A 16,728-nucleotide genomic window follows, 5' to 3' on the forward strand; every position below is an offset into this window, starting at 1 on the left:
CTAGATGTATTTTTATATATAAGTGTATAGATTTGCATTATACATACATAAATAAAATTACTGCATATCTCCTAAATGCTGTAATTCCCACAGACGCTCTTTTTAAGTCACTTAATAACCATTCATCACTATGTTGTGTTAAAACACATTTTTTGACTCCTACACAGGAAAAACAACACGCTGCAGTAACAATGCGATTCTGTAAACAGCTGTGGATTAACATTCAGTGGCCACTGAATCTTCTCTGTGATTAAAAATCCCCACCAGCTGCCCAATCTGCTTTTGTCAGTAAACTCCGCATCATTTTATAGCAATAAAAACACAGTTCGCCCACTCGCTTGAGGTCAGTCATGTGCTTATGCCTGAAAAGGAGCATTTACACAAGCGTTACGTGAAGGGCAGACCTGCTCCATTGCTCTGGAGCTGCTACTGCTGTTGCTCACTTACAAGGTCACCATCTCTGTTTCTTCTAAAACAGAGACAATCCCAGAAAACACCCCATCTATCACTCTGCCTGCACAGCACCCAGGTAGTGCCATCTGCATTAGGTTCACCTGAGGAGGATGGGACACTGGGGCACAGCCCCTGGACCCTGAAGCAGATCTGGAGGTGCTGGATCTTTGCATGAGCTGTCCAAGACAAGCCCTGGCCCAGTGAAGCACTTTGTGCACGTCATTATCTGAACCCAACTCATCAACGGGTCCAACTGCAGCTCTAAACACAAAACTTCCCAACCTAAGCCCCTCACAAACAGGAGACACCTCAGCAGTTCCTCTCTCCCTGCAAACACCGGTGTTTCCTGCAAGCACAGATGGTACTTCAAAAACCTATTTCACCTTTGATTCAAAATTCCCCAAGGCCACACGGCTCCTACTAAAGCATTTCCAGCATGACTGTACCTACCAGCTCAGACTGTGCTCTCCTCACCACGGAACCAGCAGTGTTCTCCCAACACCTCGAACTCCAGGAGTGGGAACATACAACCAACCACCTGCCCAAAGCTGAGCCCTGTCATCAGGCAGGGCCCTAGCTGCCAGCACGCATGGTGAGAAGGTAAACACAAGTGTGGCTGATTTGCACAGATTTCACATTCTGTCTCGTTGATAAAAGCTTTACATGTGCCTCTTCCTTACAGGGGCAAAGTGGGGGGTGTCTTTGTACAACTTGGGGGCCTATAGCAATGGCAGCCACTGCTTGCATTTTGCAATGTGCCTGCTCTGCTGTGACACAACAGGAGTCACAGCCTTGTGCAGCAACATCCTCTGCTGTGGTTTTAGCCAGCCCAGCGCTGTGCCCCTTGGCCCTTGCTGTGCTGAGCCATTCAGGGTGCCGTGGAGGCTGGCTTGCAGCCTGGCTGGGCTGGAGACTTCTCCTGGCACAGGTGAATGCCTGTCCTCTGTGCACTTTCTCTTCTTTAATCTGCTGTCCAAACTCAGACATATCCCTCGTGGTGGCTGTGGGCACACACACACATGCTGCGAGTGCTCACACACCTCTTGTGAGCCGCACGCTGTATACCACCTCTTGCTCTGAAGCAGCAACAGCACTTCCTTTTTTTCCCTAGGTGTTTTTTTCTTTAATTAAAAAAAAACAAACCCAACAAAAACGCCCAACAAACCAGAAAAATTTCTAGTGTGACTCTGCAGTACTTGACCGCTTTTGTTCTTTTTGCTGGACCTGGGTTACCCCACAGAGATGGATTGTTTTCTTTCTTGTCCAGACATGCCTTTCTGCTCAGCCAGATAACGATTTGCTTTACTTTTGTGTGGCTGTATGGGTTTGTGTTTTCCCTTGACATTTCTGTGAACAACGTGGCAAAGGTCAGTGTTTTGTACCCCCATTCCCTTTCTCTTTTTGGCTTATTTTGATGATTCTCCCATACCGATGTTAGCTTGTTTCCAGTCATGTTTAATCCCCTTTGTGGCTACCTCCACTTTTCCAACGCAGACCCTGGCATTAAATTGCCTGTTATCCTGTCCTAATTTCCATGTTACAACTGCTGGGAAGATAATCAGAATTTATCCATCTTTTTTCTTTGCTGTGTCCCTTTGTACTGTTTCTTCTTCATCTAGATTGGGAGGGCCTGCAAGTCCTTTCATGACTATTATTTTTTCCACATGTCCAAGCTCAAACTGAGAATTAGAAAGCTTTTAGGGCTGATCTTTACTTGGCCAGCGTTTCTCTCGCATTTTTCTTTTTAACCTTTTGAGAGCATTTTCTGCAGTTTTTGCCTTCCCAACTGATCAGATAGGAAACCAGAGGTGGCAGGGGGGACTCCCAGAGGACCAGCCCCAGGGTGACTCGGCGCTGGAGATGTGCTGAGGCCCCTTGCAGAGGCACAGGATGGGAGAAAGGTAGATGAATTTTAGCCGAGCTGCTGAAACCCGATTGCCGTTGGGGTCAGAAGGGACAATTCTGGCCTCTGGGCACCGTTGACTTTATGCTGAGACTTTTGTGGTTTTTTACAGTGCAGCAGACTCCGGGAGGTTTTGGATGGTCTGAGCGGGGAGCATGGTTTCAGCTCACTTCTTAAAATCTGGTGCAGTACTTCATGTCTTACCCAGGCAGAACTGGGGGGAACAAGGGGCACAGTTTTGTACTCCAGATGGCAAACTGAAAATATGGCTGGTAACTCCCCTCCGTGTTAGAAGGAACCACCAGCTCTGCCAAGCCACATCACGTTATCTGCTCCAGTTACAAAAACACAGACCCTGTAACTCACAGGTCCTTTTTTGTCCTCAGCAGAAGTTGTTGGATCAACTGAAGCCAAATGCTCAGCGTTATTACAATCTTCCTTTTAAGCCTCTCAGATTAATGGAACAAATTCTCAATCAGAGAAATCAGGTACAGATCCCAAACGACTACACTGATCTGACTCTGGCTTTTGAGCAATACAAATTACAGCAGAGTATCATTATTAATTTCAGCTGTCCCTTGTTCTGGCAAATTATCATTTGTCTCCCAAAATGGATCTCTCAGCTGGAGACCTTTCTTTTATCATCTTAGCGTAAAAAATCCCCACTGCTTCCTCCCTCCAAATTAGCAGTCTCTGATTTCCCTGGGGAAGTCTGTCTTAGGTGTAGTGCTATGACTTATGCTTGACTAACATCACCAAGACTAGACAGGGAACCAGAACATTTTTCTCTTCCAACGCATACCTGAAATCTCTCACCAGGTCCATGACTGCCTGCTCAGGAGTTAGTCACTTCCTCCACAGCCTGTAGGGAAGACAGCAAAGTTAAAGAAATGTTGCTCTATTCTAACAAAGCTTATTGTCCGTGGCTCACCACTCACACGGGCACTGAATTCGTCTTACTCCGTATGAAAATCGCCCAGGCTGCAGGCTAGGGTCTGATTATGGTGTCCCTAGAGCCTTTGCCTGGTTTCTTAGTGGTACCTGGTAAGCTCCTGATTTAACCAAGTACCTTAAAACATAATTTCTAACTGTTGCAGTGAGCCTCGCTGCCCCAGTGCTGCGTTTCAAGCCTTCCCCTTCCCCCAGCCAGGGAATCGTCTCGCGCAGCTCAGTGCAAAGTATGAGTTAAACACAAAATCACCAGGAAAATGGTGTAGTGTCTGTGCCGGGTGGCTGACGGGTCAGCAGGGATACCCCAGAGCACAGTAAACCTGGGGAGAAGCCAAGCAGGCTGGGGCAAGGGAGGTCAGCCCAGGGGGAGTTTTCATTCCCGGTGGTGCCAGGCAAAGCCGTACGGACACGCTGAGGCTGATGATTATCTGAGCTCGTTCTGCTCCAGCTACTTTGTGAAAACACAGCTTCCACATCACAGTTTCTAAGTACTGTTTTAGAAGCTATAACATGCTACAAGTTAAACTGGTCCTGACTATGTTACCTGCTGATAATTTCATCCCGCTCTGACATCGTAGCTTTGCCACCAGTGCTGTTCCTGTGGTGTTTGCTGGCTCAGGGGGGAGCAAGTATTAGCAACAGATGCTTTGGTGAGGTTTCAGGGCCAGTGAGGCCCGGTGGATGTGTGTATTGAAATGATGTTCCATCTTCTGCTGAGGAAGTGACAGTACTTGAACCCCTGTGACCTGGACGCTGGCCTCAGACGGGCGTCCCCGTGCCACCCCTTGGACACCGTACCCCTACTCTGCTGACACAGAACAATAATTCGGTCTTTGGGCTCGCTGTAGCCTCAGCCTCTTTGCTGAGCAAAGGGAAAAGGCTGCCAAAGGAGAGGTCCAGGCCTGCCCACTAGCACCCACCCCAAGATCAGCAATTGAGCGTCACAGAGCAGTGACAGTTGGGTGGCAGCAGCTTTGGGCAGTTGGCCCATGCCAGGGTGATGGGCACTGCAGGTCCCCGTTACGCGGTGGCTGCCAGCTCTGTCCCTGCAGGGCACCGTCTGAGATCGGTGTCAGCTGTCTCACCGGGGCACGCCGCTTTCTGCCCTTCTGCCCGCTCCTGCCTCAACTTCTGCCACAAACCACCGCACCTTTCCCCGGCTCCTGGGGAGAGTTTGTGCTTTACAGTCTTACTGTAAAATAACAAGAACCAGGCTTCTAAAATCAGGACTTTTTCTGACAGGCTTCTGTGCTTTTGCTATAATCACTCCACATGCTCCTCTGACAATTTCTGTGACCTTATTTTTCAAGAAAAAAAAAAAAAATGAAGAAAAGACAACTCCCATCATCCCTCAAGAATCAGTAAAGCTCTCCACACACTAAAGGAGCAGCAGAGGCTGCCAGCCCTCGATCTGGAGCTCTCCTTACACATGTTTGTTAACTCTCAGGGTACAATGGATGCTGAGAATTACTCTTTCGTAACATTTGTTTGGCTGCCAAAAAGGAAAAATGATTAGCAGCTCAAAGGTTACGTTGCTGTATTTTGCAAGAGAAGCCCTTGTCATGGGCTGCCTCTATTTTGCTGACTGTAGACGTGCTGCTGCATTGCTCGGCTGCCCGCGGGGCACTGGGATACTCTGCCCATCAGGCTGTGTGGCTCCAGCTCTCTGGCCTGCTGCTCGTGGTGCAGTGTTGGAGATTTCCACCGCTGCCCTGCGGATGTGTGTCCTCTCCTCCTCCCACGGACGGCAGCGCTCAGACCTCGCCAGTGGTGCCCAGACCTTGCAGGCAGCCACCTAAGGCCTCATCTCCCACTTAATCTGTGCGACTGTGACCGGCTTTACACTGCACATAAAACACTCCCTGCTACAGGCAATGCTATTTCTGTGCCTTCTTCAGGGACTTCAGTATCTTAAAGACAAGTAAGATAATGTGTTTATAAGATATAGTTAATGGTTTAAGAAAGGGATTTAAAACAGATTGCTGAATTAATGCCTATTGTTATTGTTTCCTTTATTAGCCCCTTATTAGCCTCTTTCCAGGGGGCAGAGCTGTTTGGATAGGATTTACCTCTCTTTGGACCCTGGGGAGCTCAGGAATTGGGTACCATACATAGTTTTGGTAGCCCTCTCACAGACCTCAGAGCAGGCTGCAGTGACCACGAGATGCGGAAGCCATTGCATCCAAGCAGTGCCCATGCCCCACCAGCTGCTGGCATGGGCAAGTCTTCTAGGCTGGCAGTGGTGGGGTCCAGCCCCTCACACACTCAGCTCTTGCCCCCATTCGCCCTGAATCACTGCTCTGTAGCACCTCTTGGATACACTCACCCGGCCCGACTGCTTCTCCCACGTCACTCTTCTTACAGGGCACTCATGCTTCACAGCTGGGGGAGTCTGCCAGCGACAAGCCAGGTCAACCAAGTTCATGAACATCCTCCTTTATTTTGCTGTATTTGGCTTCTCTCTTTTGTTCCACAACAAAGGGGCTGCGTTGCATTGTCTGTGCACTAAGACACACCTACACTTGCACTGGTCCAGGCATTTTGCAAAGAGAAATTGTTCAGAAGGGTAACTGAAAACTTCATGCCCTGGATTGAAGCCTTCCTCGCAGACTGGCACTGTCATATCACAGATGCTTGCTCTGCTCGTTATGTTGATGGGTGTTAGCAATGAAGTTTGAACTTTGTTCAGCTTTTCCCCGAGGTGGGCAGTGTACGAGCCAGAACTCTGATCTGGGTTCAGGCTAGTTGCTGGGTACAAATTATCTGTCACTCCCATTTTTCCCTCACTGTCTCCTTTTGCCAATAATTTGCTACAGCACGGAGATTTCCTGTCATCTCATCTCATCAGTCTGCGTCCTTCCAAAGTCACTTCAGCGCCGATGATTAGCTTCTGTCTTTTCACCTCTCCGTGGTGAGCTGCTGATCCCACAGGGAAGTGTCATGGTTCACTCTGGGAGAGCTCTCCCGTGCCCCCCAAAACAGCCATGGCACAACCCACTTAGGGGACATTCAGAGGTCGTTCACGCAGAGTGGAACAATCTTCTTCTCTTGGTCAAGAGACAACGTGGCCTTGGGGCAATCCGCTGTTCGGTCTAGGGAATATTATCTACTGGGCAGAGCTCTGGACTGGGAGACTGCGGGCACGGACCCAGCTCTGCCTTTAGTTTTTGGTAGGATCTTGGGCAAAATGGATCCTAACCTTGTTTTTCATAAAGGGAGGATGAAAACATTTTCCCTGCGGAGTTAGGTGTTAGATTAATTGTTTCATGATCATAAAGCTTTTGATATCCTTTAATCAAAGAGCTGTTAAGGGTTTTAAAGGTTGCTATAATTTGTGGAATAGATGTTAATTTCCTGTGCGCAGTCTGCACAGAACAGGGACTCTCTAATGTTATTTGGGGACTAAGTATTAAATGCTCCCTTTTAGTTGCTGGCAGAAGTTACCTTTAAGCCACATACACACACTGATTAGAGTATATTGTACTTTAAAAGCTTCTTCACATCTCATTAGACTTTCTCTTCTTGAGTCATCTTATAAGAGGCTAATTTACATTAAGTCTAGGCCACGTTGGTGTCTGGATTTCTCATGAAAATATGTCTTGGTAGTAAAAGCAAAGCCTCTTGTGCTCTCTGCATGAGAATCACTAATTCTCTCCTCCACATCATAAATCCCAGAGCATGCTCTGAATCCCAAATAATTTGGATTTAGAAAGAAATGAGGTGCACAATTCTGCCTTTGACAATTTTCATTTCCACCTTGGCTTGCCTACATTTCTCCATTAAAAGAGGGTACCAGAGACTTTGCAAATCCTTCTGTACAGTATGAGCACAGTCTGAACTGGTGCTGTACTCTTTAGGCATTGCCGAGGTAAATACCTGAGCCCACCCTGCCATGCGTGAGCACAGCAGGTACCCCACTGCACTCAAATGTAGCCCCGTTGGTCTACTAGGTCCGATGGGCTCAGCAGTAGCTGTTGGTGCTCTCACTCCAGCAAACCACTTTGCACGCCCATAGTGGAAACTTGCAGCCAGGAAAACATTTACCACCCACTGCTGCATACAAAGGAATTATTTTACAGCCTTAAAAGAAATTGCAAAACTCATCTAGTATAAAATACATTGTTTTGTCTTTGTGCTTGTCCTGAAGAGAAGAAAGCTCTTTAAAACCTTGTAAAGCCAATTTTGCTCTATCAAAATGAATTAGTGGAGTTGTTTATAGAACACCTACCGTGAGAATCTGGCTCCGCTTGACAAACTGTATTTTTGTTATTATTATTTATTTGCTTTACTGCTTGGTCTGTAGTTGTACAGTGATATTGCAATGAAGGGAAAATGCTGACAGGTCATGTTCTGCTTCTATTGGCAGTGCTACTGTTTTAAATTTAAAAGACAAATATCCTGGCAAAGCTTGGTAACTTTTACTTTATGCTTCCTTTTTCTTAGACATTGCTTTATTCCTCTTTGGAGCAGCCTTATTAACCTCTGAATTTCTCCAGTGGCACTGAAATGATCAAACGGCTTCTTGCTGTAAGCATTGCAAAGCTGTCCTTCCTTCACCATCAAAACGCTTCACGTCATTTCTTTAGGGAAGCAAAGTATGTTTCAGAACATTGTTCTTTGTGTTTGCAAGAATGTGACGTGCCATTACTTTCCATTTTCAAATTCTGCTTTCCTTCTGTAACAAAGTGTTCTAAAATCCCATATTTTTAACATTTGCTGTGCTAACTAGTGCTGAAATGGAACTGTTTTAATGGCTATTCTGAAATTTCAAAACCTTAAATACTTTCAAGACCATGGAGGAAGGTACCTTTATGTATTTTTCATAATTTTATAAGCAATTAGACCGATACTGATGACATAAAGCGAACATCACCGTAACGTTCAGGTACCCATTTTCCTCCCAACCTGCACGATGAAGGGCCCGTCGGCTCACTGCCGCCTTGGTGTGGCTCTTGCAGCTCTGCTGCTCAGAGCAGTCATTATTTCTCACAGTCCAACTAACGTTGGTGATATAAGAACTGAGGACCAGGACTAACTCCCACAGACTTTTGATAAGATCTGACTCCTGTGTGGCTTAATTGCTTTGGAAAAACAGGCTCTGGCTGGGATTGCACTGCTCAGCAGACTGCAAGACTGAGACCCCCGGGGACGGTGCTGATGCAAACTGATACAGCACCCAGCAACTACATGTTGAAAGAGTTGCAGAACTGCTGCTGGGACAGTCCTGAACAGTAATGTTTGGTATCCACTTGCCTCCGGACCACGTTTACTGGAAACATACATCTGATAGAACAGGGCAATGGTAGAAGTGAGCAGGTTGGTTTGCTGAAATGCAGAGCCAGAAGTTGTACTCTCCAGCGCTGGGATCCACAGTACTGCAGAAACCAGCCACCTAACCCACCTCACCAGCGCTGATCTAGTAACACTTCTGGCATTACATGTGAGTTTCAAACTCACAGGACCAGCAGAAAGTGTGAGGTTTTATTTTGTGGGGAATTTCCACACACATAAAGAAGTGGCAGCTTTTTTTTTCCTGTAGAAGAAATCAAGGAAGTTTGCCATCCAACAAGAAACTGAAATTTAATTTTAAAATTATCAAGACAAGGGTTCTGAAGCAAGTGAGCTGGCAATAAATTATATTTTTCTGGGGAACTTTTCCCAGCATCCACTGAATAGTGGATGAACATGATGCATTCATGCAAGAGCTGTCGTTATGCTGTACTGAATCAGTGTTTCTGCCTGGAAAACCTTGGACTCTGCTCTCTTCTTCCTCTCCCTTCTTCACACTCTCCACTTCTCAGTATTTAAGACATTATAAGACATTTGTAAGGCATTTTCTTGTGTCCCAGTAACTTTGCAGCCCCAGCATGAAACTCGAAGGGTGCACAAAGGAAGAAGGGTGCACAAGAGAAGATGGACAAACCGCTGCACGGAGGCAGAGGTTTCTTGCAGACAGTAGTTCTAACCAAGCCGTCCCATGGCCACTGCCCACGGGCTAAGCTCCCAGTTGCCCAACTGGGACACAACGACAAAAGCCACTGTTCTCCCACCTACCATTGAGTTCCCAGGGAGACGTCACTGCCAGGCTAACGAACTCTGAAGACTTTCTCTCTTGCAACCAGGATTGTGAGACCCGACAGCTGCTCTGCCATAATACTCGCATCGATTCAGAGACCAAGACCGAGCAGAGCTGCTCCGAGGCTCTCCGTAAGGGCACGATTCTCAAGGCTGCTAAATGCTGTGATTTCTGGCACCAAACTACTCTTCCAGGCCCCTGCTCAGTAAAATATTTCTCACTGAATTAAGGGGAATTTAAGTACGTGCTTATGCATTTGGATGAACAGAGAAAGATTGTTGAATCAAAGGAACTACTGGGAGTAGAGTAAGCCCTTAAAAATTATGTGGTTTTTTTTTTTTTCCTAAAAGTATCTGTTATTTATTCCCAAGTCCTTATCTTGTTTATAACACAGAATGAACAAAATTCCTTTCCCAAGGCTGGATAGTCTTGGAGCATATCCACACCAAACGGGGACAAAAATAAGCTTGATTTTAGGCAGATTAAATAAGCAAATGCTTTTTAGTCTCTTCGCTTCTTTCTCTGCCTTTTGTCTTGTTTATTTCTCTGTACACAGTAAACCTAAGGTTTTATGGCCTTGTCCAGAGTCTGCTGAATTTGATGGAACTCTTTCTGCTGGCTTGAATGGGTTTTGGAGCAGAGCTGTAGGCAGAGTATGACAATATCTTTATACAGCTTTCTCATCCACTGTCTAGAGAAAGGAATACTAATTACTAAAACACTGGTGCAGAGCACAGGCCCCAAGAACTGTCAATATTCACTCTACTTTGTTACTTAAAATTACTGTTTTCACTCTGAACTTTCTTTAGGAACATAAAACTGGAGAGCCTGAATATGTTTCCAATTTCTAGCTTATTTTATATACAACCTTCAAACCAAAATTGCTCCTGAAGCACATCACACACCAAGGTAAGTACACAAACAGTAGTTTCCAAACATTGTAATAAACCAAGTTGAAAATGAACATGCCCCAAATCAGAAGCCCCATGTGGCTGCAACAAGGATATTTGCTGCTGGTGATTTTGTGGCTGGGGAAGGCACAGCCTGACGAGCCGGGGGTGGCAAGGGCTGCACAGTGGCACAAGAGAGATACAGCACCAGGCACTGTGGGGGTCCTGCCCTGGCCTCTTCCTCCATACATCCCCCTCAGTAAGCACAAGGATTTGGTGAGACAGAAGAACACAAAACGCCCTTATGCCCTTCTATTTCAGCTAAGGAAGTTCACATGAAGGAGCTAGAACATCTTTGCCACCAAGACCCTGATCCAACTGTCACTGCCGCCATGAGGGCTGCTATGGAGGGGATTTTCAAGGTGGGACAGGCTCTGTGCTGCCCAAGTCCCACTGATGGATGCATTTCACTGTTTTATACTGACAGTATAAAAATACTGACAATATTTTTCCAGACCTTTAAGTGCTACCTACGGAAAACACTTGGCCTCTAGCATGTCATACTGGTATTACATGAAACTGAGACGACGAGAGGTCTCCTGAGCTCAGGTCCCCACCCCACACTAAAAGCAGAGGGGTAGAGGCGGTTCCAATTCATGTATATATTGTCGAAGTACTTGATACACACTTGGAAATCTTAAAGCAGATTGTGACTTGTCATCTATAACTAAAAGACACCGATACACAGACACACAATGTGCTTTTGCAAAATGACAGAAAAACTGTTCTTTTCATGTTACCTCAATGCAAACATGACTGCATTTTGCTTTCGAATAGCTACTGCTCTAAGAGACATATTATCATCAGGTAAATGAATTTGCTACTCATATTTAGTCATTGTAAAGAAAAGAAGCAGACCAACCTGCGTATGGTTTTTTTCTTCCTTTTTTTTTTTTTTTTTGGAGTTTGCATGCTTAATACAGAACTAGTAGGTTTAAAATCTCACTGAACATACTATGTGAATTAACCAGATTCTAGAGTAATGTGGAAAGGAAAAAAATGAAAAGTACAGCTTTTCATTTAAACATATGCAGCTCTTTTCATGCAGGGTTTTCTTCTAGGTTGTTTTTTTTTTTCCTTTTTTAAATTACACTTTGCATTAAAGAACATAGCCAGTGTAAACACAGTCTGTAACACTTATAAAACAGTGCAAATTTTGTAAATTTCTGGGAGGAGGTTGAAATACATATATTTATAATGGAGGTAAAATCACTTTCTCAGTAGAAAAATACGTATATTAAACACCTATATTTTTGGAACTTAACTTCACAAAAGAGCAAGTTATAGTCCTATACTGTCTAATAAATTAATATCTTTTCTAGATTTCCATTTTCAGTGTTAGTGTCAAATGCATAATAATGCTAGAAAAAACAAGAGAAACATGTATTACTTAGAACCTAATGAAAATCCTACAGATGATAATTGGTGTAAGAGGGCACAGAATAAAGAACTGAGGAAAGAAGCAATGGAAAAATACCGACCTCTATGAATTATTGCACATTTGAGATCATTCTCATGGCCTTTGGGCCAATTCTGGATACTTTTAAGTCTTAGGTCAGTGTTTGTTTCCATTTGACTGTAGGGTACAATTTAGGAACCACTGTAAAATGTCAAGGATTTACTGAACTTGTTTGCTGATGAAACCACAGGCAGCTGAGTGCAGAGTGCTAGCTTTTATTCATGCAATCAAAGAGAACAACGCTAAAAAACATACTGAAATACAGGCAAGGTTGCCTGCCATAAAAATATTTTTGGGAACTTGCTCCAGCAGATCTTATTGAGACAAAACTTCATGTCTATTGTGTTTTCATTAAAGCTGTGCCAAAAACTGCGAAACTGGCTTCTCCCTTAATTATTTAGAGCTTTTTCCTTGAATACTGTTGTCTCCACAGTCTGACTCTGCAACCCTTAATCAACTGAGTGTGGAAATCTCCATGAAACATATTGGTCCAGAGAAAAAACTCGCTGAGTAGTAACGCCTGATGCTGAGTACCTGCGAAACGCTTTTCATCCACAAGCAGGAAGAATGCTTTCCGTGACAGATAAATGACATTATCCTATTTGACCGATGGGATCACTCACATAGGTGAGAAATGCAAGACCTTACCAGCTGCTTAAAAATATCACTTTTCACTAATTGCACAGACAGCAGAAATATTTCTGCTTCAGCCATATTTAAAAGGTACATAAATTGACAGGTAGATAAACAGAGAACTGTCTCAGGTGATTATCACTGCACGTGAAGTCGGACTACTAGTAAACCTGAATAATTTAGCACTTTGTTGCTGAATATTGCTGTAGTAATTATTTTCTATTGCTGACGTTCTCACAAAAAGGTTAATTTCAAATTATAAGTACTGATTTTGGAAAAAAATCCTATGTAAAATTACATTGCCTTTACTACAAATCTTAAAAGAGCTCAAGAGATCTTCAGAAATTTCAAATTAATGAATTGACTGACATACAGATAAATTTCTACTTAAACTGTTAAAAAAAGTCATTAAAAATCTGCAAAAAAAGGTGACATAATCTATAATCGACAGACAAATTGTTTAAAATCCTCCTAAACATCTTCTGGTATTCTAGTAAGTTTTCAATAAAACCACATTGCTAACCATTGACTAGGAATGCAACATGCCTCAATAATAAAATTAAGAGATGCTGATGTGAGCAGGTGATTTATTCTGCAATAACTATTACTATATGCAATTTATTGATCAAGCTTCATCTGCACTGTTTCAGCTGGTCATCTTCTTAAACATGTATTTGTGAGACAATGTTACCGGGAAGGTTTCCTCCTCCTTCCTTTTGAGGATGATTCACCCCTTGTGGTCTGCGCAGGAGATAGTAATTTTTGTAGCATGATTAGAATTTCAAACTGTACTGAAGTCCGCATGAAAAACCCAACAACTTCCACGTATTTCAAATACTGTTACTCAAATATGTATGGATGTTGGCGATCATATACAGTGACCTTTTATCCATCCCAGATTGTAAACCTACTGCAAAACGATGGGATGTGTTTTTTCTATCCCCCCCTCCTTTTTAAAGAAGCAATAAAACTGTACATTAAAAGACAGGAAGGACATTACTGAGCTACAAAAGAATGCCCCCTTTGTCAACAATTTGTAAACGTAAACAAAAAGTTCAAGTAGAAAAGCAAACAAGTGTGCTGCTGCTTCGAATACGTTTTCTCACCCCATCGGGTTAGGGCAAAGTTCTTTAAAAACGTGTCTTCATGGTGGTCATGAAGCATCTCAAAAGAGTCCTGATCTTCACTACCAAATATCACTGGTGAAGCTAAGCTCCTTTGCTGATAAAGGTAGCAATGGGTTGTTCCTGTGAAACTCTTGGGAGTCCTTCATGGTATTGTTAAGAGGTAGCTGTCCATTTAGTAGTGTCAAAGGTATGTTACAGTATGTGTGATGGTTGCTTATGGAAGCTATTGGCAATGTTGCTGCTGACACGTCATACTCGTATCCTCTGCAGTAATGTCTCATTTGCACAGAGTCAGCTTGATGGTAATCGGTTAAATCGGCCCGCGATTCCACCAACGTGGCAGAAGTGCCTGTGACAGCAAGAGAGGGTACAGTCTGCAGGTCTCCGAAAAGGCCCTGCTCTGCAGAATCCAGGACCTGATGCCGAGACACCACCTCCTTTTTCTTCCCTGGCATTTCAAAGACTAGGCGCTTCCAAAATTTAGAATTCAGTTTGCTGCTTTTTGGTCCTTTCCACTTGACCACTGAGAGAAGTTTGATGGTGTGCTTTAAAGATTCCACTTCGTGATAATTCACTTTCCCTTTTAATTCAGTACACTCAATCAAAATAACTTTGATTTCTCCACTGACTAGCATGTTATGGAGTCTGTTTTCCATCTCAAAAATACTCCATCCTCTCCTGAGAACATAGTCTGGAGTTAACACGATAATGAGTCTTCTGCTTTGTTCAACACATCTTGTGAGATCTTCAATGTAGGCTACAAATTATAGAAAGAGAGAAAGAGTAAAGAATAAAGAAGTCTATTGTATCAAAGCATCAGGCTTGCAATCAAGTATAACAAAATCCTACAGCTTACTGATCCATACCATTTGAGACAAGGGGCATTTCACAACATACTCCAACAAAAACAGAACTGTGTATCACAACATATTTCTATTTATGGAGTACATATAGAAAATTCCTTAATAACATCCTCCATCTTTTACTGTTTTTCTCTGTTCATCTCAACAGAATGACATTTACATAATATCCTCACCATGTAGATGCATTAGCGACTAAAAATACACAGTTCGCTTACTGAAAAAATATAGGTCAAGATCAATGTAATGTTTGTGTAAATTTTAACATTAACGCTGGTTATGATTAACATTGCATTGAGGGAGGCACACTCTGGGAAGCAGTTCTTGGGTTTCAGATGCAAGGACATGAGGTGCTGCAGGGTGTATGAACCGTAACTTGCAAGAGCTCAAAAAGAAATCAAGCCTCATCACATGCAGAACTTGTGCTATTGCATAGAAGCATCATGGCAGCTTTCTTCTTTAGGTATTGATCACAGAAGCACAATAACATTCTTTGTGGCCCAATGGTCTGTTTTAATATCACAAACCTGTGCTTCTATGTACCCCAAGGTATTAACAGAAACTTCACAAGTGACAGGAACAAAGGGAAAACTTAAACACATTGGAAGTGTTTATTTGTTGAGACACCAGTGACAAAGAAAATAGTATTCTTCTTTTATTCATGCATGCCAAGTAGTTGCAAACGATCAGTGTAAGCAGAAATTCCAGCCCCATCATTAGCTCCATGATGTCGCTTATTGAGCTACAAAATATTCTCGAAGTTGGACTTGGATCCCTGAGTTTCACTTGTCCCAGGGACAGCAGGGAAGAGAAGCCAATTACACTGGTTTGACATGGAACAGGATGGAAAAGAGGTCTACTTACAGATCTGATCCAAAACCCACTCAAATGAACAGACTTCAACAAACTTCAATGGGTTTTGGGTCAAGACCAGAAAAATGAAATCACTTGCAAAAAAACCAAACCACTAAGGTCAGAAAAGTGTTCATCGGTTGCACAGCATTGTGATTGTGAGCTTAGAGACAGGATATAATTTTTTTTTTTTTTAAACTACATGACCCTTTTGACCATGCTACTCAGAACGTGCCATCTGACAACAGAGGAGAAGCATGTGTTATAAATGAAGACTTGGACACAAGAGCTGCACAGAACAGATCTTTACTCAGCACAGGGCAGGGCCTCTCTTACACACACTGCCCTCTAGCAGGAACAACGATTACAAATAACATCATTAATCAACATCTGTTACTGCAAGACTCATTTTTATAGTCCCAGGCACCAAACCACAGCATGCTTATTCACACCACTTCCAGTAAAGTAAATAGCTACAAAATAGGCCAACAGGAACATTCTAAGATAGCTTATTTTCATAAGACTGAAGGCATAGTCAGCATCAAATCTGCCTTTACCAATGTTTTATTTCACCACTTAGCAGCAAGAAGAATTTCTTTCACAAATGGAAAAAAGAGGCAATTGCAAACATCCCACAGACACACAAAAATTTAAGACATACACATACATTACAAATGTCTATGCAACAATCCTGACTTTTAGTTAATGTTTTATGACTCTTTAATCATGCAGCATTTACAGGTTTTTTTGTCTGTTTGTTTTTCCTTAAAATATTTTATGAGGAAAACCCCCACATCACTCTGTGTAAAATAGTTACTCATTAATGAAAAAATTCAACATTAAAATCCATGGGAGAGGCAGCGGAGAGGGGAGAGAATCAGCAACAATGAGAAAATGATAAGCAGAACTGGTGAAACAAAACAAGGAAAGGTAGAAATGTTCAATACAATGGAAAGAGATTATCCCAATGTATCAACAGCTCAGACTCTTCATTTTCTTCCTTTCTTTCTGCTCCCAAAAAGAAAGAATTTAGGTGGGAAGCTTCATCATTAGAGGTTGAATCTGCAAGATACAGTAAAACAACAAACTATCATGCATCTTTCCTGAGACATATTCATCCCTCCTTCAAACAACTCAGAACACTGCTAAGTACAAGACAATTCTCTGCAGGACACAATACTGGTCAGTACCACATATCCAGGTTAGTGCTAAGCCCAGCCATGCATATCCTAGATGCATTCAATTAAAAAAACCAAAACAAACCACAAACAACAAACCAACAAAAGAGACAAAAAAAATCCCTCCACTTTCATCTCTTCCAATATCCAGCAGCAATAATTTCAGTAGCGTCAACCCAGCAATAATCCTTTATACCATCTCAATCAAAAACCCACTTTAGTGAGTTTGCTTTAGTCAAACAGGGAATGAAGTGGGAGGAAGACAGGAAAAATTCCCTATTTTCTC

At 43.1% G+C, this 16,728-nt stretch overlaps 1 protein-coding gene across 2 annotated transcripts in view; it reads right to left on the bottom strand.

The window, feature by feature from the left end:
* Positions 1-13,611: 13,611 nt before the first annotated feature.
* IL1RAPL2 (interleukin 1 receptor accessory protein like 2) overlaps positions 13,612-16,728 on the bottom strand; it is a 391,662-nt gene continuing 388,545 nt past the window's right edge. For both annotated transcript variants that reach the window (XM_086619725.1, XM_086619726.1), the window contains exon 10: positions 13,612-14,309. In XM_086619725.1, coding sequence (XP_086475851.1) covers positions 13,612-14,309 — 698 coding nt within the window. The remainder of the gene's footprint in view (positions 14,310-16,728) is intronic.

This window comes from Tauraco erythrolophus, chromosome 13, assembly GCF_009769465.1.
Source record: "Tauraco erythrolophus isolate bTauEry1 chromosome 13, bTauEry1.pri, whole genome shotgun sequence".
In the NCBI taxonomy this organism is placed as follows: domain Eukaryota; kingdom Metazoa; phylum Chordata; class Aves; order Musophagiformes; family Musophagidae; genus Tauraco; species Tauraco erythrolophus.